The sequence below is a fragment of the Pectinophora gossypiella genome, chromosome 2, assembly GCF_024362695.1.
Source record: "Pectinophora gossypiella chromosome 2, ilPecGoss1.1, whole genome shotgun sequence".
NCBI classification, from domain to species: domain Eukaryota; kingdom Metazoa; phylum Arthropoda; class Insecta; order Lepidoptera; family Gelechiidae; genus Pectinophora; species Pectinophora gossypiella.
The window spans coordinates 5,519,535-5,544,183 of NC_065405.1; the positions used below are offsets into that span (position 1 = coordinate 5,519,535).

At 41.3% G+C, this 24,649-nt stretch overlaps 2 protein-coding genes across 3 annotated transcripts in view; one reads left to right on the top strand and one right to left on the bottom strand.

Moving 5' to 3' along the window:
• Positions 1–24,393, top strand: LOC126375310 (uncharacterized). Its single transcript, XM_050022254.1, has 49 exons — positions 1–40; positions 360–452; positions 580–630; positions 964–1,075; positions 3,158–3,330; positions 3,628–3,739; positions 3,920–4,044; positions 4,193–4,243; positions 4,383–4,485; positions 4,594–4,718; positions 4,982–5,032; positions 5,456–5,576; positions 5,827–5,951; positions 6,344–6,394; positions 6,590–6,692; positions 6,807–6,931; positions 7,400–7,447; positions 8,117–8,225; positions 8,694–8,809; positions 9,045–9,095; positions 9,204–9,306; positions 10,514–10,638; positions 11,332–11,382; positions 11,542–11,583; positions 11,669–12,707; positions 12,919–12,974; positions 14,404–14,524; positions 14,616–14,755; positions 15,017–15,067; positions 15,149–15,260; positions 15,529–15,653; positions 16,136–16,186; positions 16,587–16,695; positions 17,663–17,796; positions 18,034–18,084; positions 18,330–18,441; positions 18,748–18,881; positions 19,215–19,265; positions 19,362–19,576; positions 19,829–20,918; positions 20,995–21,285; positions 21,499–21,642; positions 21,930–22,057; positions 22,206–22,319; positions 22,401–22,459; positions 22,537–22,646; positions 23,078–23,207; positions 23,448–23,538; positions 23,786–24,393. The coding sequence occupies exons 1-49, from the start codon at positions 1–3 to the stop codon at positions 24,017–24,019; spliced, it is 7,098 nt and encodes a 2,365-aa protein (XP_049878211.1). The 3' UTR covers positions 24,020–24,393.
• LOC126373070 (uncharacterized phosphotransferase YvkC-like) overlaps positions 24,337–24,649 on the bottom strand; it is an 8,983-nt gene continuing 8,670 nt past the window's right edge. For both annotated transcript variants that reach the window (XM_050019043.1, XM_050019053.1), the window contains exon 23: positions 24,337–24,607. In XM_050019043.1, the coding sequence (XP_049875000.1) occupies positions 24,441–24,607 (167 nt within the window). In that variant the 3' untranslated portion in view covers positions 24,337–24,440. The remainder of the gene's footprint in view (positions 24,608–24,649) is intronic.

Sequence of the window (24,649 nt, forward strand, 5' to 3'; positions counted from 1 at the left end):
ATGGAAAGTTTGAACAAAGTTACAAAGAAGCTGCGGATGAGTAAGTTTTTAAAATAACAATTTCATAATAAAAGATTACTCCTACTTGACTGGATTGAAATACCTAGGTACGGTCATCATAGTAGGTACGAACAGTTACATACCTAAGGGTGTTTTCGCACTACTCCGATTATTCTCTGATCAGAATCCGTCAAATAACGGCTCCAAAGCTGTAGTAGTATTTCATTCATTCGCGGATCATTCTCGGATGTAAAACGAAAACGCCCTAACGATTCCTACTTAGTACTCTGTCTGTACCAATTCCTTTCAATGGCGTTTATTTTGCAGTTTGCGCCAAACTGAGAGTTTTGATGCCGCAGATTTCGATTACGATGTCGCAAACAATATAAATAAGGCTCTATCTGGCACCGTCGAGGCGCTCACCCCTCCCAACATAAAGGGTGCCATGAAGGGTTTGTAGACATTTTATTTTCCTGCTTTGTAGAAGCACCTGTTTTTTTTTTCATAGTAGCGTGCCCTTTCTCCTGCGCCAAATCATTCACAAACTAAAACAGTTTAATTTCTCATCCTGTTTTACAGATCTGACCGACGTAGTCTCCAAATATTTGGCTCAGAATGCGGAATACAATAGTAAGTTCCTTGTATAAGACATATTTATTCTACTGTTGGTATTCGTGCTTCAATAATCTCAGCCGCTTTTTATTAAATCACAAGTACCTACCTACTATTAGGAAAATTAATATTTTTTTACAAATATTCGTTTTTTTTTTCGCGAGTTTGATTATTCAAAAAACCTTCTAAGTAGTAATTCAAGATCATCTATGGTGCAAAATAGTTTTATGATTGTACATAATTCAAAAACTGTTACGACTTAGGAAAAGAATTGTCAAGAAACGTAACAGTAACTTATCTTAAATATTTTTTTAAGTAGTTTGTGTTAACATAGCCCACTTGTGTGTTCAGAGGATAAGACACCGGCATTTAAGTACCTGGTGGATAAAATGAAAGGACAACCCAACGAGCTGCTGTACTCGAAGGGACCTGTCCGCAAGATGATGGGCGAGGCTGCCAGAGAGTAAATATACCTTTTTATATTTTAACTAGATGTCGCGTGGTTCGCTCGCAGCAAGCTGCTCGCGTGTCTTGTATTAGTTCGAAGCTTTGTATGGCGGCCATCTTGTTTTCGTGAAATCAAAAAAGTTCTAGGTGCTATAGTTTTGCCAGGCCGTAGGGTGTCTCCCTGATGCGGAGCAGTTTTCCAAGATGACGTTTCGATCACACCCCTATACAACATTTTTACACCCGAGACATTTTCTGGAAAAACAAAAATTTATATGGCGGCTATCTTGTTTTTCGGCCATTTTGTTTTTTTTTTTCACCGGCGATAAAATTTGACTAAGATTTTAATAGGTTTGGTGGAAAAAAAAATGTTCCAAGTGCTATAGTTTTGCCACGCCTTAGGGTGTCTCCCTGATGCGGAGCAGTTCTCGAAAACCTGGAAGTATACCCGTACTCTACATGACATTCCGATCACATCTCTGTACATAATTTTTACCTTCGATTCATTTCCGGGAAAAACGAAAATTTTGTATGGCGGCCATCTTGTTTTTCCGCCATTTTGTTTTTTTTTCACCGGCGATTGTATTTGACCAAAATTTAAATAGGTTTCGTGAAAAAAGAATTGTTCCAGGTTTTATAGTTTTGCCAGGCCGTAGGGTGTCTCCCTGATGCGGAGCAGTTTTTCAAGATCGAGCAAAATCGAAATACTCAACATGACGATCCGATCACATCCTTATACATATTTTTTACCTGCGAGGCATTTTCGGGAAAAACGAAAATTTTGTATGGCGGCCATCTTGTTTTTCCGCCATTTTGGTTTTTTTTCACCAGGGATTGGATTTGACCAAGATTTAAATATGTTTCGCGAAAGAAAAATTGCTCCAGGTTTTATAGTTTTGCCAGGCCGTAGGGTGTCTCCCTGATGCGGAGCAGATTTTGAAGATAGAGAAGTGTTTTCATACTCCACAAGACGTTCCGATTACATCTCCATACACAGTTTTTACTCCCGATGCATTTTCTGAAAAAACAAAATTTTGTATGGCGGCCATCTTGTTTTTCCGCCATTTTGTTTTTTTTTCACCGGCCATAGGATTTGACTAAGAATTAAATAGGTTTTATGAAATAAGAATCGATGCAGGTGCGATAGTTTTGCCAGGCCGTAGGGTGTCTCCCTGATGCGGAGCAGTTTTCCAAGATCTGGAAGTTTTCCCATACTCACCGGAAAATTTTGATCACATCCCCCATACACCATTTTTACCCCCCGACACTCCTTCTGGGAGAACAACCCTGTCAGTGAGTCAGTCAGTCAGTCAATAGGTACATGGGTTTGTAGCTATATATAATATAATATAATAATGAAATACACAGAATATGGAATATGCACGGTTTGTCTTCACTTATATTAGTGGACTGTCGAATGAATTACAAACTACACACTTTTCAGTTAATATGTTTTTATATACAGGGTGTTAGTGACATCGTAACGAATACTGAGGGGGATGATTCAGACCATGATTCTGAGTCAATAACATTTTGATAGTAGAATTTTCCGTCGCAAAATTCATGTTTTTTTTAGATTTTATTAATTATTTTCATCTATATCTTTGCGATGGAAAATTCCACTTGATATCGACTCAGAATCATGGTCTGAATCATCCCTCAAAGTTTTCATTACGATGTCACTAACACCCTGTAAAACTGTACACCTAACACCTATGCATAGAATAAAGTAGGTAGGTAACTCTACGCCCCGAACCAATTCGTATCGGGAGCCGGGCTAGATTTATCTCGCCCCCCTCTGTGCCTCCGCTAAGGAGTAAGGGGGAGCGCGCAAGGACAATCTGTCTTTCTCGTTCTTGCGCGATTAGGCGCTATACGGTAAGAATGTGATTTTTGTATGGAGTGTTCCGAGGTGTGACCTAGGTAAACCTGCTATTCAAGTTTAATCGAACTTGCTGATTAAAGCTAGGAAACCGAGCATGGCGCTAGTTTATGTTTGCGTTTTCATACAACCCGCTTGACCTACTTTCCCGGCTTTGTACAAGCTTTTATTCTAGACCCCTGGACGGGCCCGTTATAGCCTTATTTTTATTTTCAGTCTAGAAGTAGCGAAGGGTCTCACTAGCGACCATGATGATCCGAACCTGTCGCAAGCGATCTACGCTGCTTTGTCAAAACTGGTGACCGACACGCCTGACGATATGAAGAGTGATATGGCAGACACCTTGGACCTGACTTCCAAGTATCTATCGCAAGCGGCTACTGATGAGGGTACGTGTCTTGTAAATGTGGGTGTTTGAGATTTTTTCTGATATCAAATGTCGCTTAGTTGCTTAGTTGGCGTCTGGTTTACACAACTATTAATAATGTCAAATGAGAGGGTTTTCACGAAAATTACGTGGCTAGATGGTGCCATTTTGGCAAGATGGGAGACCTCCCATCTCAACATTACGCGCTATCAACACGCAGTCATTTCAGAAAACCCACATTGAATGCTTGGTGCATACAGAGCTGGGAAAGTGGTTTAAGCTAAAAATTGAATTGTCTTTTTATCTTCTCTCGGATCAGCTGAAAGAGGACCCGCCTTCGAACACATGATTAAGGAATTAAAGAAGAAAGGAGGTCAACCTTTCACGCCCGAAATCCCAGAACTCGCTACAGATTTTAACGCCGCCCATGCGTATGATGTTTTAAATTATTTTATACGTTTTTTTTTACTATCAAAATGTTATTGACTTACCTAATTATATCACGTGAATGACAGAGGACATCCATCTCTGATTTCCTGTATTAAGATAATTGCAATCCTTTTATTTGAACAACATACTAATTAGGTGCCATTTTTATGGTTTTCCGACAGGTTGAAAAATGCCCCAGGTCTCAAATCCATAGCACCAGATCCAGAACATGTAGGTATGTTTAAAGAGGCGTTGGAAAGAGAAGTGATTCCTGGCACGCCAGATGCTATGAAGCCAGAAATGAAGGGTAAGGAAAAATATGTTTACTTGTTGATAACTTTTGTTCGGAGTTAAGAGAATCATGCCACGGATTGCGCAACGTAATCTCATAGCTTTTTATATTAAATGTATGAGCTTATGTTAGGTTGTATATAAACCAAATATTTCATTTACAGAGGCTATCCAAAGAGGCGCTGATTACTTGTCTGGTTTCGCACGTGACAGAGGTTAGTTCTCATATAAAATAAAATTAGGTAATTATGAGTTCTTCTAGAACCCACCTATGTTACCCTTCTATGTATTATATGCTATAGGCAGATAACTTAGTGCTTAAAAACAAAAGTAATCATACGTATCATTTAACAGGGAAGGCAAAAGAAATATTGGTCAAAATGCTGAAGGATAAACCAACTAAGGAAGCGGCAAAGAGAAACGATACTACTATGTCTTATGGCGCTGCAGCAACTGAGTAAGGAGTCTTGTTTATCTCCCGTTATTTAGAAAAACTAAATTCGCTCGCTTATACCTACTTTATAACAGTAATTCGGAAGTGTTAATCCGTTTTGTTATAAAACAGGGTTGAAACGTCTCCCATGCTTACACCGATCCTCCCCGTGAAGAACATTGGAGATGAAGTCAATGGCAAACTGGATAAGGATGTTGGAGCGGTTACGGCCCGTGAACTGAAAGCCCCCATGAAAAGTACGTTGTCTTATATTAAACACAATCATGCCTTTTCTGGGAGACAGGAATATTATTTTATTATAGCACTTTTAGAACGAGCTCTGTCTCTTTCTTGCTCTCATCGTAAGTTAAGGACGGCAATATTTTAAAAGCTGTCAATTAAATTGTAAGTTTGAATCGCCAGTATCGACACACGTATTATCATTTATGCTCTAAGCAGGAGTCACGAACAATGGATTATAAACAATGGATTTGTTCTTCATTAAATTATTTGTTTTCAGCTTTGGTAAAGGACGCAGCAGGGGAAATATCACAGAATGTTGCGTTAAAAAGTTAGTACTATGATCATTAGTATAAATGCGTAAGTATATTTTTCATTACAATTATTGAAGTTACGAAATTGTTACGAATGCCGCCGATGCGTTACAGAACCTAGACAGCTTCAAAAGCTCCACTAACCAACGTTGTTAGTGATATTCATTAATTCCCCAGTTTTTAAACTTCAATCAGTCCTCAGGACTAAGTAGCTCCGTTGCTTGAATATGAATGACGTGTCAGAAGCTTCATCCAGTGTTAGAGCCTCTTAAATCTCTTCACCACATTTGTCAGGTCCAAAAACTCTTCAGCGAGGGGGTTTGGCGCTTTAAATGTTTTGTTTGACATTTCTTGATATCTTTAGCAACAGTTAGTATATTCTTTTGCTGGTAATTAATTACTTTTGCTGGTTGGTGATATTCTTTCATGACGTATTTTAGGTGGAGCCGCTGGAGAACGCTATCCCCGGGAACTGCTGACGGCTGTGACCGAGTCCGTGGGCGACAAGCCGATGTTCAAAACCGGCCCTTTTGGCATGACTTTCGCTGAAGCTGCTGATACGTAAGTGTCATACCACACAGGATTCAGAACTTAATATTTTTACGCACCAACCATCAACCACCACCACAACACCTACTTTGGAATTGCGTAGGTGACGTGGCGGGCAACGCAGCAGGTGACGCGCCAAGAACCTCTAATGTCACGGAACTGCGCGCGTCGTCCATAACTATACCGCCAGCGAAATGTTATCTAACCACCGGGTTTTTCTCCTATAAAACCTGTAATTATGAAATATTTTTGTCTACTATAGATTAAAGCATGCGGGACCTCTGGAGCATGACCCGCAGAACGATGCGTTAGCCGGCACCATCGCAGGCGAGATGGACAAAGGCGTAGCGACCAGGGTCACTCCTGACACACACAAGGCTCTTGCTCGTAAGTGTCCACGCTAGGAACTGTCACTCAAACATAGCTTATATACTACAGGATTCTGTTGTATTACTTTCCATCAAAACGGGAGAAGGAAACGAGTGACGAGTGGAGAAGTTACTTGGGCGCTTGAATTATCGTATGAAATTCCGCTATTTTGTTTGGAATGATTTTGACTAGTTTGAGGTTGATATCAATATTGATTTATACTACAATGGCAGAAATCGCTACGACGTAATATTGACAGTATCTATTCCGCCCGTCTCCGTTCCGCTCCTCCGACTCCACTTTGGTGGTTACCCACCTACAGTCATTTCTGGTAGGCAAGAACAACATGACCAGTATTTTGATTAATAATGTCTAAATAACAGTGATCAATGTTTTTTATCTTTCTACAGCGACTATTAAAGCTGCCGCTAACCATCTGGCTAAAGTTGGAAAAGAAGCCGGTAAGGAAATTTGAATTATTAGTAAATTAATATTATTTGCTGCCTTATTCCAATCGCGAAGGACAATTATTATATTGTTAATAATTAATTAGATATTAATATAGGGGGCTGAAATTCCTACTTTATTATTTCTAAAAAGTCCGTAGTCATAGATTTTATGTTAGTTTTTAATTCGTTTTATTTCTATCAATGCAGGAGCAGCATTGGACCACTTGATCGGCCTTATGAAAGGCAAAGGCGATGAGCCCTTAGCCAAAGTTCAAGGACGAGAACTGACGTACAAAGATGCCGCTAGAAAGTATGCATTTTCTTTGCGCTGTATCATGAAATTATAAATTTGGAATAAAAACTATTGCTTATATTTGTTACGTTATCGATTGCTATTTGTAACTTAGGCAATTACATTTTGTAGAGTGGAAATCGCTCCTAGCCTCGCAAAGGAGAAGGTTGATAAAGGGATTTACGAGAACATTCGATCTAAGTTGAAGACGCTATCAGAGGAGCATAAAGCGCCTGAACACGAGAAGACGATGCCAGGTGAGTCGTTCTCACTCAATGTTATCTCGAAAACTGCCGCCATCACATCATCTACCTATATTTTATTCCAATAGCCGCTTACCAGATCTGACGTTGTCATAACTTAAGATACGTCCTACCACCATCACAAATACTCTTTCGTGATCAATAACCGGGAGCGCCGGTTTGATCCCCGGTACTGGATTTCACCAAAGCGTTATTAGGTATTTATTTTATGTGCAATTTTCAGTAACATCGTTGGCTTGACCATTAAAGGCGGCGATGCCTATAATTTAGGTCTAATAGAAAGTTCGGTAAAACGTGAGGTACTTCAGCCTCTTATCCTCACCTGACTTCTTATTTCGCCTAGCTGATCTTCTCCTAGGCAAAGGCGCAAAAAGAACTCTACTTTTCCCTTTTCTCAGACCTCTAGTTTTACTATTATTATTATTACAAAAAAGTTACCTAACAATTATCCTGTTTACACAGAGGTCGTGGACCAAGTCTCCAAGTTTCTAGCAACGCCAGCAGCTGAAAGTAAGTAGCTGTAAACTTAAATTACTGGTCTTATGACACAGGAAAATAGCTATTTTTGTTTATACAAAATGGGATTGAGGAATTTATCATTTTTATGTCTGTTTTAACAACCTCCGTGATCTAGTAGTTAGAGCGTTAGGCTGACGATCTGGAGGTCCGGGTTCGATTCTCGATGGGGATATCATCGCAATCACTTTGTGAGACTGTCCTTTGTTTGGTAAGGACTTTGCAGGCACGTTAAGCTGTTGGTCCCAGCCGTAAGCCGTAAAAACACCTCCACCAACCCCGCAGTGGAGCAGAAAGAAAGAAAGTAAAAATAATTCGGCATACTTTGATTAACATAACATACTTAGGAGCATACTTAGGAGGATACTTAGAAGCATAGTGGAGTATGCTCCATACCCCCTCCGGTTGATTGAGGGGAGGCTTGTGGCCAGCAGTGGGACGTATATAGGCTGTTTATTTTATGTCTATTTTATTCATTGCTTGAAACCACAAATAGTCGTAGGGCTTTGTATATCGTCGATTACGCGGGAGGTTGCGCACGTGCCTGACTGAAGCATCGTGCTCTTATGATTTTTTAAATAAAGTTTGTATTGTCTTATTAGTAAGTACTGCGTTTAAAGGTTATATGTTGATTGTTGGTTGATTTGTATTGTTATGTTCTAGGCGAATCGGAGCACCGAGAAGCCCTAGCCGACATCTTAGCTGCTAAAGCCTCTGTGATTTTGGACAAAGAAGGTTTATACAAGATAACCCACGGCGAAGCTGCTGATGTGTAAGTTCTGATTTTATTTTATGAAACATTTAATTTGATATGTTTTCTTTGGGACTAGTCTGTTAATGAGGTTTTTTGAAAATTGACACCACTAGCACACCCCGAACACTTCATACTATCAATCTCGTTTTACACAGACACTACACAATTGACATTATCGTACACGCGCACAATTATAATACCTTATTTAACCGTCATTACTTACTTATTTCTGAGGTAAACCTAGCTCAGATGCTGCTGGTGGGAGGAGAATTGCAGTTCTATACGTAGTATTATTCCTTATTCTATGCCATTAGTTATCGCCACTTTGGCAAAGCTATTTCAACAATACGCGCTGTCAAAACATGACGTGATTTCAGAACACTGCTGATACTGAAAACCTGGTGGCCTATCATCAAAAGCCCCCAAATGGCCTTTAATTTGGCCAATAATGCAGTTCCGAAAAAATAACGCTTTTTTAAATTAAAGGGTGAGAAACGCTGATCCAGGCGCGCACTCAGCAGAAGACGAAAAAAAGAAGAAAGACATATTGGCCAAACTACATGCAGCGGTTGGTGAAGAGGGTGCTCAAGGAGGCATGAAAGGTGTGAAAAGCAAATTCAACCAAACGATAGAAAACATCACCTTTTTATTCATACCTATTTAGTGTGAATCGGTACCACTACCGAAAGCATCAAGGTAATCCTGCTGGGTAGGCGGATGCATACAACTCGCGGGACCATCGTTATGATAATAACGCTTTTAAAGATAGAATATTGCAAGAACATTCCAGTAGGTTCCAGCTTTAATTGAAGTAAAGTATTATAATCTTTCTTACAGATGAAATGGGGCATGTTGCGGCTCACATGGCAAATGTAGTACAGGGAAGAAGTAAGTTAATGTTTTTACATGTTTAAAAAATTATCGAAACCAATTCCTAGTCTCTGCTAAAATTGTAGCACAATGTGTTCTACTATTTACCGCGTTTATTTATTTCAGGTGATGCAATTCAAGCCATCCACGATACAATGCAGAAAAAAGGCGATGATCCACTAACAAACTTCGGGTCTGCTAAAACGACGCACGCGGGAGGAGCGCAAATGTTCGTTATTTTATTACACACTAAACCGTATAGACACACCTCCTGTTAAGAAAGAAACCAGTAACCGTTTCTCAAGTAGGTACGATTACAACTAAAAAAAAAACCGTTTAAAACCTACTGTTGATGACTATGTTTGTCTTAATTAAGTATACTTAACTACATTTTCTTGATTTTACCGAGGTAGGGATATAACGGAGTACATAAAGAATTTTTGAATGTGTAATAAGTATGCTGTTATTGATAATAAAACATGACGTCAAGTATGTGTCTACACTCAGCGGGATCCCCTCTGAGTCTGGTGAGGTCTGAGGTCTGGGAGACATAAGAGTGATGCAGAGAATTAGATCTGGATTTGTTCTACTGAATTATGCTGAAAACAGAATTTGTTCCGTTAAAAAAACGGAAATACAAATTTTTCTAACCGACCTCCAGCCAGCGGGATATTTACCAAAGATAAGTCTGATGAAGTATAAATTGGTATTAACTTTTAGATCTGTATTTATTCTGTTCAACAAAACAAAAAAAATACTTCTGACATCCTTACTTCAGCTACAATCAAGCTGCAATGAAACCTCCAGTCAGCGGACTTAACTTTGGTAAATATCCCGCTGGCTGGAGGTCGGTTAGAAAACTTTATATTTCGGTTTTTTTAACGGAACAAATTCTGTTTTCAGCATAATTCAGTAGAACAAATCCAGATCTAATTCTCTGCATCACTCTTATGTCTCCCAGACAGGGGATCCCGCTGAGTGTAGACACATACGTCAAGTGACCAAAAATGAAGTTTAAAACACAGTTTTTTTATTGTTGGCGAGTTTTCAACGGTTTAAAACGATTTATTTGGGGTTTAAAACGGCAACATTTGGTTTAAAACGTTTTAAATCGGTTGTTTTACGTCTATAGTCGTGACTCTCTTATATTCGGGACGATAAGCAGTATATTTTATACAAGACCGTGCATGGATACATTATAAAATCTGTTATTACTACTACTACTTAATGGAAGGAAAGTAACCAGCTTCCAAGTTATGTGATTTAGGCGATATTCCTTGACTACTAATACTTCTTCCTATGGCAATGGCAGAATAATCCAAACTGTTTCAGAAGTTTCATGGATTCCCTAGTTTGCGTAGGTACATTAAGAGGTATCTTTCTTGCACAATGTGATAATGCACTAGGTTTACTGTAGTGTATTCATTTGTACCCAGGTTGGCTGATGCTCCGACGTTCACTCCCACAGGCGCCCCGCCGGGCATGGCTGAAACTCTAGAAAAGAAAATTGGAAACCTTTCAGCTCAACCCGGAACTGCACTCGGACAAAAGCATATGAAATGTAATTTATTATTTTTATCAAAAGAGATTTTCTTAGTCTTCCAGTAGGTATAGTAATTTTAGTTCTTTCAATTTCTGGGCCCTTGGCGGCTCAATAGTAACCCTGACACCAGGGTTGATGGGGTCGGTTATCCACCTCATCACAACCCACACGACAGAAGATGAAGAAGTTCTTTCAATAAGAAGACATGACGCTCAAATCACTTTTGGAAGTTTATTCGAGCAAATACTTGAAAACAAAATGAAACAGTCAATTTAGTAGTATAATTCGCTATAATTTGTTATTTGTTAATAAAATCGGACTTCGTATCAACAGTGGCTGCAAGTTGTCTTTGATTACTTGTGGCTCTGCCCACCCCATTTGGGATTACGGGCGTGAGTTTATGTATGTATGTATGTTAATAAAATAAAATATGCTGCTTGTAAATAATTTAATAATTTAAAATTGTTACTATATCCTCTTGCGGCCGAGATACCAGGCAAAAAGTACAAGAAAACAAGATAAATGAATATGACAGCAATTAAATTGCCAATTTACTGACTTATTGCCTGGCTTTTTTGCTCGTTAATTGAGTACATTTCTATTTTTCCGCCTTTACAATTAATTTGTGATCAAAGGCCGCTGCGGTAGCTGGGAATTGGGTGTTCCTTGGCGAACAATGCTTTAATATAACATTTTTTATTTTCTTTCTAGCCACGACTCAATTGGCCTCTCAATTTCTCGCTGGAGAAACCGCCAAACAGGGTGAGTAATCAATTGAAACCGTGAAGCTCCAGAACCGACCTGAATATTTCTTTATTTGAAGATCTTTCGAAGCACTTTGGTGCCTGCCTAAACACTCACACTCGTTGACTAATATTGCTTGTTACTTATGGTTATTATAACTGTATTTTTTTTTTGCAGGAGGTTACATACCGCCTGAAGGCGAAGGTGTGCCCGGAGCAGGTATGAAATCATTTTTAATCACCATTTCAGCTGTTAATTATTATAATTATATTGCTAATTTTACGTTTACGTTGCGTTACCGCAGGCGGCGCATACGGAGGATCAGGAGGTGGTCCTGGTGGAGTAGGAGGAGGTCCTGGAGGAGCTGGAGGTGGGCCTGGTGGAGTTGGAGGTGGTCCTGGAGGAGCTGGAGGTGGACCTGGTGGAGTAGGAGGTGGTCCTGGTGGAGTTGGAGGTGGTCCTGGTGGAGTTGGAGGTGGTCCTGGTGGAGTTGGAGGTGGTCCTGGTGGAGTTGGAGGTGGTGCTGGTGGAGTTGGAGGTGGTGCTGGTGGAGTAGGAGGTGGTCCCGGTGGAGTTGGAGGCGGACCGGGTGGAGTAGGAGGGGGAGCCGGTGGAGTTGGAGGTGGTCCTGGTGGAGTAGGAGGCGGACCGGGAGGTGTTGGGGGTGGCCCTGGAGGAGCCGGGGGTGGCCCTGGAGGTGGCCCGGGCGGATGGGGCCCGGGAGGCGCTGAGGGAGGTGGTCCTGGTGGCGGTCCAGGTGGATGGGGTCCAGGGGGTGGCCCCGGAGGTGGTCCAGGAGGTGGCCCTGGAGGCGGCCCTGGTAGCGGCGCGGGAGGATGGGGCCCGGGTGGTGGTCCTGGAGGCGCCGAGGGAGGTGGCCCAGGTGGATGGGGTCCAGGGGGTGGCCCCGGCGGTGGTCCGGGAGGTGGACAAGGAGGTGGTCCTGGAGGATGGGGTCCGGGTGGTGGTCCCGGGGGCGGTCCTGGAGGCGGCGCTGGTGGATGGGGTCCTGGAGGTGGCCCTGGCGGTGGACCTGGAGGTGGCCCTGGTGGATACGGTCCAGGGGGAGGCCCGGGTGGTGGTCCTGGGAGCGGTCCGGGTGGCGCCGGCTGGGGTCCCGGAGGTCCTGGTACGGGGCCTGGTGGTGCCGGCTGGGGTCCCGGAGGTCCTGGTACGGGGCCTGGTGGTGCCGGCTGGGGTCCTGGAGGTCCTGGTACGGGGCCTGGTGGTGCCGGCTGGGGTCCTGGAGGTCCTGGTACGGGGCCTGGTGGCGCTGGCTGGGGTCCCGGAGGTCCTGGTACGGGGCCTGGTGGCGCCGGCTGGGGACCGGATGGTGCTGGCGGGTAAGTTAGACGACGAACTTTAAACGGCGCGACACCAGCGCAGAGCTACTAGATATTCCAATTGTATGAATGAAACACACAATCAAACAATATAAGATCTAGACAAAATGATATCTAGTCGGTTTGCGATATAGTCTTTAACATAGGTAGTAGTATATTGCTACCTGGGCAATCTAAGACCAATCCATATTAAATCGAAGTGTTTTGACAGGCCGGAAACAGAAGAACAGCGCCGCAAAAGACTGAAAGAAGCAAGAGGCCGGGGAGGTGAGCAAACATGTTTAGACTTCGAAATAGAATTCTATAACAACAATTCATTTCGAAACTATCTTTTACAAAGTTCTATATGCTTAAATATTATCAAAGTTAGCATGAAAAGGTTTATATTGTAAATGCGCTAAACAGCAGCCTGTGCCACGATCACTTAAAATTAAAATTAAAGTTATTCAAATAAAAATTAAGAACGGCGCACCAAGCGTTTGTGGACAGTAATTTTTTGAGCGTTCTAAAGTTAACGTCAAGTAATATTGACAAAACCACAAATATGACCAACGTAGTAAAGTACTTTGTGAAAGATTAAATTAAAGTAACTACTTACATGTTATTTATTTTTTTCAGGCACGGGAGGTAAGCTATGGATATTATTTTACTAACTGCATGTATGTACCTATTTTGTAATGTTCTGTAACTATGATGATGGTAAGTGTTTTGTAACTTTGATAAAGTAAATAATCATAATCGAGTTATGAAGTGCAATAGTTAGCGTAAAAAATAAGTTGTCAGCCTGTCGATGGTCACAGCTGTCTAATTTTATTAAGTTTTTTCATACTTACACTCACAGATATATGTATACGAACCCGACGACCCGATTACTCTAGCCATAATAGCCATAGCCATAATAGTCAGGACCCCGATACCGACCCCGCCGGCGTGGTTGACGATTTCCCGTATTCAGCGCTTATCGCTATCGACCCACTAGAGTCGATTAATTCTTTCAAATATTTTTTCCTCTCAGACGACGCCCTGAGCCGAGGTTCGCGCCCAACTGGGCACCCTCAGCCCTATTGTCTTAAACTTTGTATCGGGTGAGGGCCTTCAGCGCTCGCCATTTGTCCGGTCAAGTAGTTAATGCCACCTGCGGCAAATCTACAATAAGTCACGTGAAAAAAACTCATAGATACAAACAAAAATACCTACTTCATAATTTATTTTGATCCAAAAAACCAAATACATTTGATCAAAAATATAAAATTGTGTACCAACATCAATGAATTACGGGGGACATGTGAATCTTAAGTCAAAATGCATAGAGATTATTACTTTTATTTAGTTAGTTATTTATTCGTGTAAGATTAACATACTTAAGTACCTAACTTTATTTAAATGTCGAATATCAATATTGGGGGTGTTCAGTATCATAACTCATCACCACACCCATCTCTTATCGTACGAACACTGTTCCCGTCTTTGTTTTGTAGATCGGTCGTTACTTCGTGTATTTATATTATTATTATTATTATTATTAGCCTATATGATCCCACTGCTGAGCAAAGGCCTCCCCCATATTCTTCCAAGTATCCCGGTTCTGTGCGAGCTCTATCCAGTCTTTACTGGTCTTGACTGGTATTTATATAAATAGGTATTTATTCCAAAAATATTTTATCTTATTCTCTCCATCATAATTTGTTTACTTTAGCCGAATCCGCGCAACATGACGATGCATCGAAGCTCCTGCAAGCACAACTGAAAGCGAAAGGTGGAGAAGTATTCTACAAACAACCGCCAACTGAGTTGACTCATGGACAAGCAGCTGATGTGTATGTAGCATGAATTCTTTATCCCACATTCCTCATCCTGCTCATATTGTCTTTATGATATCTAGTAAGATTACAATGAATATTTGTGCAGACTGGGCACAGGCCAGGCTCAAGTGGATAAGTCTGTGAGGGAGGCTGGTGACACCGCCAGACTCGCGAAGAAGTTCGAAAAGAAATTGGACAACCTCGTAGTCAGCAAGATACCGCCACATTTGCAGGATGCTATGTCAGGTAACGGTTCTGAGGAAATCACCAACATGCTTTAACGTTTGGAAATAAGGTCACAAATAAAGTGCTTGCAAATGTCACGTGATTGTTAATGCAATAACATTTTCTTTCTATTCTATAACGTCAACGAAGGCTGAAAGCAAGCAAAATGCTTTTTTAAAATGTAGGGTCTACCTATATTATCAAAACAATCCAGCTGCCCTTATCTTACCATCTCTAATTAAAACGTGTATACTACGTTTGTCATACATATTTTTTTTACAGATGTGATTATCGAATCTGCAAGAGACCTCTCCGAATACTTCGTATCTAAAAGTGAGTAAACATTTACTTTTGGTCTAGACCTAAATGTATGATTGTTTATCGGATCTTTAAAAAAACGTATTTTTTAAATAGATTTCAAGAATCTGGTGAAAGACGGACTTATAGCTGAAATGCAAAACCGCGGTAACGAAATACTCATAGACTCGAACGGTGCCACCGAGTCTTACTTCTACGCTGCGCAGAGGTCAGTTTTCTTTTTATATACTACTGGTATGAAAATAAAATAGATTATAGTTATATTACCACATACATTACATGACATTATAGACTTTTGCCTAACGACATTTTGCTATTTGAAATTTGTGTGCACTGCGCACTTTTATATGCGCAAATGTAAAATTGCAATATAGCTTAGATGAATGAATATGGGGCATGGGACTAATAAACCTACGGATAATTCGTTATCACCTGATAAATAAATAAAACCGTTTAATAAAGTTTGTCTTTGACAGGTTGAAGGACAAGGAATTAGAGAACAAAGAACCCCGGAATCGAACAGCATTTTACCTGGCGAAGAAGCTGGATGAGTGCGCCAAATGTCGCGCCATGCCTAGAAAGCTGATGGGATCTATGAAAGGTGGGTCTCAATACTTTTCAAATTTAAGAACTAGTTGTTGATTCTGTTATACTTACCTATGTACTTTCAAATGCAATAAAATGTTAATCAGGTATCTAGTTGAGATTTTTAAAATATATTATACAGGGTGTTAGTGACATCGTAACGAATACTAAGGGGGATGATTCAGACCATGATTCTGAGTCGATATAAAGTGGAATTTCCTGCCGGAAAAGTCATTAAAAATTTTAGTGTTTTTTAAAATTATTTTCCGTTCCATATCAACTTGATAATCAGCTCAGAATCATGGTCTGAATCATCCCCCTCAGTATTCGTTACGATGTCAGTGACACCCTGTAGTAGTCATAATGTTGTTACGTACATTTTCATAGTTTGGCTACATAGTCAGTAAATAAGAGTAATCAAACGCGTTATCTGTTAGGTCAATTTATTTTTTGTCTTTCAGAAAAAACTTGTAACGAATGTTTTTTTTTTTTTTTCAGAACACGTGAAAAATGCAGCGGAACATTTGTCTGGTGAAGTCACTAATCCGGGTAAGTTTTTACCTGACAAAACTAGTAAAGCCTATATCGAGGTACAATTTATTACACCAAATCTTGATTAGACCCTGTTCAGAAGGCGCGATTTACTCGCGTTTTCATACCACAGAGTAATTGATTATAGATTCCTGCATGCTTGGAGATGTGCGTCTGTATCCGTACGATGTTAAGTACTCTGTGCTATGATAACGCGCGTAAAACGCCTCATCTGGACAGGCTCTTACGCCTAGTTTTCTTAGTTAGTCTTTGGTTGAGAAGGTCACATGTTGCAATATTTGCCAACCCAGTTTTATTTCGCAAAACGCGTTAGTAGGTAGAATCGAGTACTACAGATTGTCCAGTCATTCGTATTAAGGCATTGTGTAGATGCATTGAATAATTATGTTGTTTATAGATCCACAGATCGAAGCCTTAGTGGTGCTACTGGACGAGATGGAGGCAGCAGGGGACACCCCGCTGATCGAAGGCAATATCCCTAAGTCGCATAAAGATGCCGCTGCTTAGTAAGCTCTGCACTTTACCTGGTTTTTGTTTCTTTATACATTGTAAAGTTTTCTGCTTTTGCAGATTTCGCATATTCTCTGTGGTTGACCCTAAAATATATTCTTATTCATTCTAATCTCAATCTTATGATATATTCATCATGTCATTGCCGAAAACCTCCAAACCTTGTTAAATATTTAATCTAGCGATCTATCAAGTTTTTCATTCTTGACTATGCCTGGAACTTTGGTCACAGTTATTATTGCGTATGGCAGACAAAAATAAAATATCCTGCGTGGATCATACAGGGTGTTAGTGACATCGTAACGAAAACTTTGAGGGGTGATTGAGGCCATGATTCTGAGATTATATCAAGTGGAATTTTCCGTCGCAAAAGTATGGAATTGAAAATAATTAAAAAAAACACAAAAATTTTCAGGAATATTCAGACTGAAAATTCCACTTGATATCAACTCAGAATCATAGTCTGAACCATCCCCCTCAGTATTCGTTACGGTGTCACTAACACCCATACCTACTTGTATGGCTACCCTATGTACTTGTGTGGGGTGTAAGTGACACCGTAACGAATACTGAGGGGGATGATTCAGCTGATTATTCTGAGTTAATATCGAGTGGAATTTTTCATCGCAAAATTATAGAATTGAAAATAATTAAAAAAAAAACTAAAAAAAATCATGAATTTTGCGACGAAAAATTCCACTTGATATTAACTCAGAATCATGGTCTGAATCATCCCCCTGAGTATTCGTTACGATGTCACTAACACCCTGTATATCCAGCGGAAGCTTCCCTAACCAAGTCTCTGCCGCATTCGTCACACAATGCAGCTCGGCTAAATCACCTGGGAACTGGTGCAGAGGGCACTCGTTCACTATGTGAGATATGGTTTGATCCGGGTGACCACATTCACAGTATGGCGACTCCTTTGGTCACAGTATTGATGTGTAATTGCATGATCACCAGCCTAAAGCAGCTGACGACAAAGGTGGATGAGATCAACCGTCCCAACTCATCGCTGCAGTCGCAGGTGGAAGGCAAACTGAAGTCGCTGATGGCCAACGCCCCGCCCGGCGGTTACACGAGCAGTGACATGAACAGTATGAACCTTTTTTAATAATGTAATAACTTCATACAGAAAACAACTAACATCCACCCCAAGTATCAAGCTGCCTTTACGGTTTAAAATTAGTCTCATAAAACACGAATATTCATTGTTTTCACGCGAATATTTACGCGGGTGGCTAATTGCTAAAGTTCAATTTATGTATCCATGTTTAGCAAGATTAGTAAATAATTAAGATGCCATAGAAAATAATTTGTATGTTAAATTACAGAGGTGATCAACGAACAAACAAAACTGCTGGTATCCTACGTAACACTTCAAGGTAATTAACTATGTTATGGTTTGTTAGATAGCAAAATAAACCTAAAGGTTTCGAATCCCTATCCACAAGTTCTTTGACACTGTTTACTCGGTTCGTATATCCAGTCCATCATCCTCAGGATCGGCCATCGCCGAACTTTAGAAAAGTAGACTACTTATAAAATTCTTCTTCGTTAGATGAGGGCATGCGTACAGTAGCGATAATTATTATAAGCTGATAGGCACTTGTTTTTTTGCCAATTATAGAGGACAAAACTAAACAACTCAAAGTCCTTGTTGAGAAGATGGAGGCGCAAGGAGACAAGACGATACTGCGTCACGGACATATACAGAAGTCGTTCTTCGACGCGGCAGACTTGTAAGTGATATATTCATCTATATGGCACAGCTAAATACTATTTTTGAACAACGCCACTGTTAGCAATGTTGTAGGAATTGTTCGTGTCTTTTTCTCCACCGACTTGCAGGTAGCATGGATTTAGGTGGAGGAGGCCTGTGCCCATTGTTTTAAGCGATAAGGCCATTTGCCAAGTACGTAGTTCTTTTTGTAATTATTTCTTTTTATTTTGGTGCAATAATTTGTATTTTGATTTTATTCAATGTAAAATTAATGTCCTAATAGTAGTGCAAAGCCTATTTACATTAATAATGACTTATGTACAAGGTTGCATGACAAGAACACTGATCAACTGAGCGAGGCTCAGAACGGAGACCCTGTGGCGGTCAGGAAGATTCAACTGAAGCTGGCTAACCTAGTCGCAGGCCACATACCGGAGGCGGATAAGGAAACAATGATTGGTAAGGATATTTTTTACTCACATTCCCTGACAAATATATACGCCCGCACGTACGCACGCATTCTCGCTGGCATATAAACAAAAAGATGTGTGCTTTATTGCCAGTAAAGTAGAAAGCGCACTTTGACGTTTTTTGACGTTAGTTCTCATACAAATAGTGCTCCAGCGTAAATGCATTTGGTATTATTAGACAAGACCAGGTCACCGAAAAACAATTGTATCAGGTATCTATAATAAAAACACCCTAATCAGTATTGTGGTCTTTGGCGGTTCAGTAATAACCTTGACTCACAACCCACACTCGTTGATATTTATTGTATTTTTTTTGTTTCAGCTGTCGTCCAAGATGCTACTAACTACCTGGCTGTGCATTTATTGCAACCACGTGAGTAAACCACAATATTACTTAATAAGTGTAGGATTATATCATGTAGCCACATATTTTTTCGTTCTTTTCTGATGGTACCTGAATACGTTACAGAAATCATAAAGGTGTGCAAGTGCATGAAGAGCGTGTTCGTGCAGTGCGAGCTGTGGTGCGAGGAGATATTGAGGCGTGTGGCGCGGCCGTGCTGCACGTGCTCGCGTCACGTGTCATCCCAGGTGCTGCAGGAGCTAGCGCCCACGCGGCGGCTGCGGCTCAGCCCCGGCCAGTCGCACGCCTTCTGCCCCGGGCTCGACATCGCCGTGACACAGGTCGGTCTTTAGTCGTGACCTGCAGTAGTAATTTTCACCAGGAGAGCCCTCAGTGCTCCCCATTTGTCCGGTAATGAATGCTATCCGATGTAATTCTACAATAAGTATCACGTCACAAAATAACAATACTGAGTCCATTTCCCTGACAGATGATCAGTAGATTTTAGAAAGATAGAGAAAGACTGGAATAGTCTAATGAATCAGTTAAAAATGATCCCCGCAAACACTGCATACTATACGTATTGTTCACAGTGCCCTTCTACCGCGCCAGAACGTCACGCTAGTTCCCGCCCGTGCCCGGCGACGCAACAAGGGAAATGCCCGGCGCTGATACCCCCTAACAATCCCGACACGTACTTCATGTACACGAGCACGCGGTTCAACACCACGCCCACCGCGCACCAACCGAACTCCACTTGCCCGGCCACGCCAATGACTCAACCATCAACTAATCGCCGAAGCCCCGCCCGGCGCGCAAACACAGCGGATTGTTTAAGTCCGCCACGTCTTCTGACTCCACACATCAGTCCCACGCGCGGTACTAGTCCCACAGCTTCGTTGGACCCTACACTTAGTTCGAGTTTGGCTACTCACTTTTTCTCTACGCGTGGTTTCAGTAGTCAATTAAATTCTACATCTCACTCGGGAAATTTAAGGTCCATCGACCCCAAGAATCGCTCGGGGCCATCTTCGAGTCCTAGCAACATTAAACCCGCACGTACTCCGAGCCCTGGCCGTTTAAGTCCCATTCGTTCGACGAGTCCTACAACAGTTCGTATGAGCCCGCATCGGCCTTCAAGTCCTTCTGATCGTTTGAGTACCTTACGTTCCTCAAGCCCATCGTTCAACATGCGGCCTTCAATTCCTAACATTCGCATTAGTCCTCTAAGACCTTCAAGTCCTGTAGATCGGTTAAGTCCCAAACGTACTTCAAGTCCTACATTTCGTATACACCCTTCGACCCCTAGTGGTGGGAGTCCCACGCGCCCCTCAAGCCCAGTGTGTCCCGCAACTCCTATGCGTCCCGTAGGTCCTGGTCGCCTAAGTCCCAGACATTCTTCGAGCCCTCCGTCCAATTCCCCTAAAAGCTTGAGCCCTAAAGGTTTTTCGAGTCCAACGCGTCGCACAGAATCAAAACCTCCTTCTACTACGCGTCGTTCAAGCTCGACATACCGCATGAGTCCGTCACGTCCTCGAGATGCGCTTAGTCGTTTGAGCCCCACACGTCGCTCTAGCCGAACACTTTGGTGCAGTCCTACAAGACCTTCAGAAGCTTCTGGTCGCTTGACTTCTGTGAGGCGCGCGGCTCCCGGCGGGCGACTATACACCACGAGAAATAATAGTACGTATAAATTTTTCGGAACGTTTACAATTTTCATAATTCGCAACTGGAGTAAATTATTGTTTTATATTTACAGCATCAAAAAAATCATGTCCTCCTGCGACCCAATCTTACTTCGCCCCTCGACGATCCTTGTTGCATTCTTCAAGTACGTTACACCGCAGCTTAGAGGCGACCACATCTAAGCTCGCATCAAGTTCGGCTTCTGATTCATACCATACACCAACGTCGACCAGTGAAACAAAAAGGTCACCGTATTTTCAAACTCCGACCACAATGGCCATGTACGCAACAACCCGTGAAACAACTGACCAGCCCTCAATGGACACCAGGCAAGAACGGTTGGGAATGGATGATGGACAAAGATGTAAGTATATTCATCTTTTAGATTACTTTTCTTTATGACTTTAAAAAATACTGATGCTTTCGTCAGTATTAATCGAGTCCTAAGGTTCGGTTTTCCACGTTTCGCTTGCAGATCACTGTTCTAAGCAACAATTCTTTATACAAAAATTAACAATAAGAGTCTGTATTCGGATATTGTGTTACGGGCGATGGATATTTTAATCGTATGTTCTAGCGCCAGTAGTGACAACGGACCAGATGTCGGACATGCACGCCATGGTGGTTAGTCTGATGTGGAACGTGCAGGCGTGGCGCGACTGGCTGCAGGAGAATCTTGACCGCGCGCTTACCTCGCAGCACTGGGAAGATATGAGCGAAGGTATTACTAATCCTAATTCCTATATTATCACCTGATACGTTACGTGCTAGTACTGTCATAGTGAGCTTATTCGCCTAGTTACGTTCACAGTATGCATTGACCAATTATAGTCATATTCATTTTCCCAGTGCTACCGTGTTTGCTATGAGTTAAGTACTTATTGTTACGTCAGAAAGAAAACTATAACGCAAATTCGGTTTAAGGTTTCGTGATTCCATTTACAATCATAATAAATTCATAGAAAACAATCACTGGTAGTGAATACAATTATGATAAAAATATTTCAGGTGAGGCCCTGAAGGAGTGGTTCGACTTCCAAAGGAGAGTAACAACAGAAGCCTTGCAGTGGCGACAGTACAATATATTCAGTAGACAGCTCACTCTACGGCTCGCACTCAGATACAGGGACAAGAAGGTACGCGAAGATCCGTAAATTATCTTTTAATCAGGTACTGGTATAGATACCATTTGTAATGTCGTCACGTAAAAAGTTTTTGAATCAATGTAAAAGAAATACTACACTACATAGGTACGTATTGTTTCTTGTCTTTAAATACTTGCAGATAGTGTCACCGACGCGCGCGACAGTGAAAACAAGGGTTTATGCAGAATGCCAGCGAGAAATGCTCGAAATAATTGATATGTTCAGCAAATGGACGCACTGGTTGATGGTCGTCGTAAGTATCTACCTACTACAAATTTTACGATATTTAATTGAGGCGTTTACTTGTCTAATTCATTCTGACTATAATTCTCAGCTCAAGGAGACAGAACTTTTGCGATTGGATTCTACAACCAGCGTCCCTCTGCATAAACGGTAAGTCATAATCAAAAATATCATTGTATTATAACTAACTGTGGTTTCCATTGCACTAATGATACATTGTTTTACAGCTGTTGGGAACACTTTAAGAAGAAAGTGGAAGCCAACTTGCATGACTGGATCAAGTATAATACGCACTTGAAAAGTTTCTGGGAATACAAGTATAGATCTATTATTTCAGGTGAGTTTTATGAAACTGTTACTTTTCGCAGATATTTAGCAGGACACTGCCGATAATAAACGCCTATACATTGTTTTAAGTTTACGCGGTTATCATCATAATTAAAACACATAATATCGGGAGTCTCATATCCCCATTTAAACGCGGTAAGAACCCGTTATTATGTGTTTTAATTATAATAAACGCCTAAAAACACAATCTTCGCAAAGTGTGTCTTTTTATTTTAAACTTGATTACAATTTCATTTTCTATTTCTATACAGAACAGGGGGGTTGAAATGTTGCAATTTGACATTTGCGCATATAAAAGTAAGTGCGCAATGCAAACAAATGACAAATAGCAATATTGCTTTCTTGGATGAATTGCTTCGATGTGACTATTTTCATCCCCCTGCACAATTATTTTGATATCAGAGAATTCCACTTTGGCAGAGTGGGTGCCGTCGGGAGAGCCGTCAGGGCCGGTGTGGGTAGTGAGCGCGTGCGGCGCAGTGCCGAGTGGCGCGGTAGCTGCCGGCGTCTATGACGGAGAACTAGTCTGGCTGGCTCGTACTACACACAAGTAAATATTATTTTTTGAGTATCACAACCTATCTTAGGGTTTGCCGGGTCCCTAGTCGTATTTAAAGACATTTCAAATGCTCAATCTCTGCTGTTGTCATTTTTAGAGGGGCTTCTTACGACCTGAGATGCTTATTATTGTTCCTATTGTATGCTTATGAGTTATGATGCATCACAATCACAAATATATTACATATCGTGATCGTAGCCATAAATAATCAATGACTTAAATGTTCACCAGGTCTGAAGTACTGCCCGCTGCATTGGTGCCATCAAAGCACTGTTGCCTCATCTACGCAGAAGGAGCAGTACATCATTACACCAAGTACCAGGTGAGTCACCATAAATAACTAGGTATACGTATTAGACATTAGATGATTTATTCACAAACTAGGTTTGATGAAACCACAATTCGATCGCTGTACGGAGAAAGAAAGACTTCCAAAAATCGTAAAAATTAAAAAATCATAAATCCCTTGTATAATTGGAAATAAATTAGTTTTCGAATTTGCGTAAATGTCTTAGTAGGCTCGGGTGGCATTTACTAGGTATTGCATTACAAATACGTGACGTCGGTAGGTGATGTGCAACGCGGAGGTGTCGTGGGTGACGTGGCGCGCCGACAGCGAGATGGGCGCGCGCGCCGTGTGCGTGGCGCCGGGCGTGCACGTGGGCCGCGTGCTGTACCGCGCCTCGCACCTCGTGGGCGCCGTCCTCGCGCCGCGCAACCGCTGCCACGTCGTCATCTACGGACGCTCATTCGCTTTTAACTGCTATGAGCTCCTCGTCTCCACCGGCCCCGACGAACCCTAAACACGGACCCCATATTCGATACGTTGGGAAAAATTTTAGTAGAGACGATCGAAAAATGGTCGATGACTAATTCGAAATTTTGACGTCGTATATTCTGATACAATATTTACGAATTGGAAACTAATTATTATTGAGACTTCCGAATGTTAGAAGAGAACGTTGAATGAGATGACAAAATTGCCAGTGCCGACTTCGCTTTAGAAGCAAAAAATTAAACGGTTGTGAAACTTGGTGAATCGTTTAGAAGTGAATTCGAAAAATTTGCTAGTTTTGTCCTGTACAGTAAAAAGAAGTTTGTATTGTGAAATGTTTTGTAGTGTTTTTGTACATTATTTTTGTTTATTTATATATACATAATATACATGTACACTGTTTATGGATATATTCTTTTGTTGATACTAGTAATTCCTTGAACGACAGATCACGTGTCATTTTGTTCAACTTCGCTCGGATTGTCAGCAAGTTGCACTTTCTCTAGGAACCCTTTGGATGCAGACAGACGAACCATATCGCCCGTTCTAAACATGTCTGTGACGTCAGTAGCTCCCACTAAACATGGCAAACCATATTCACGTGCTATCACCGCTCCTGAAACAAAAACAGTATTGACAACCTCATTGAATAAAATAA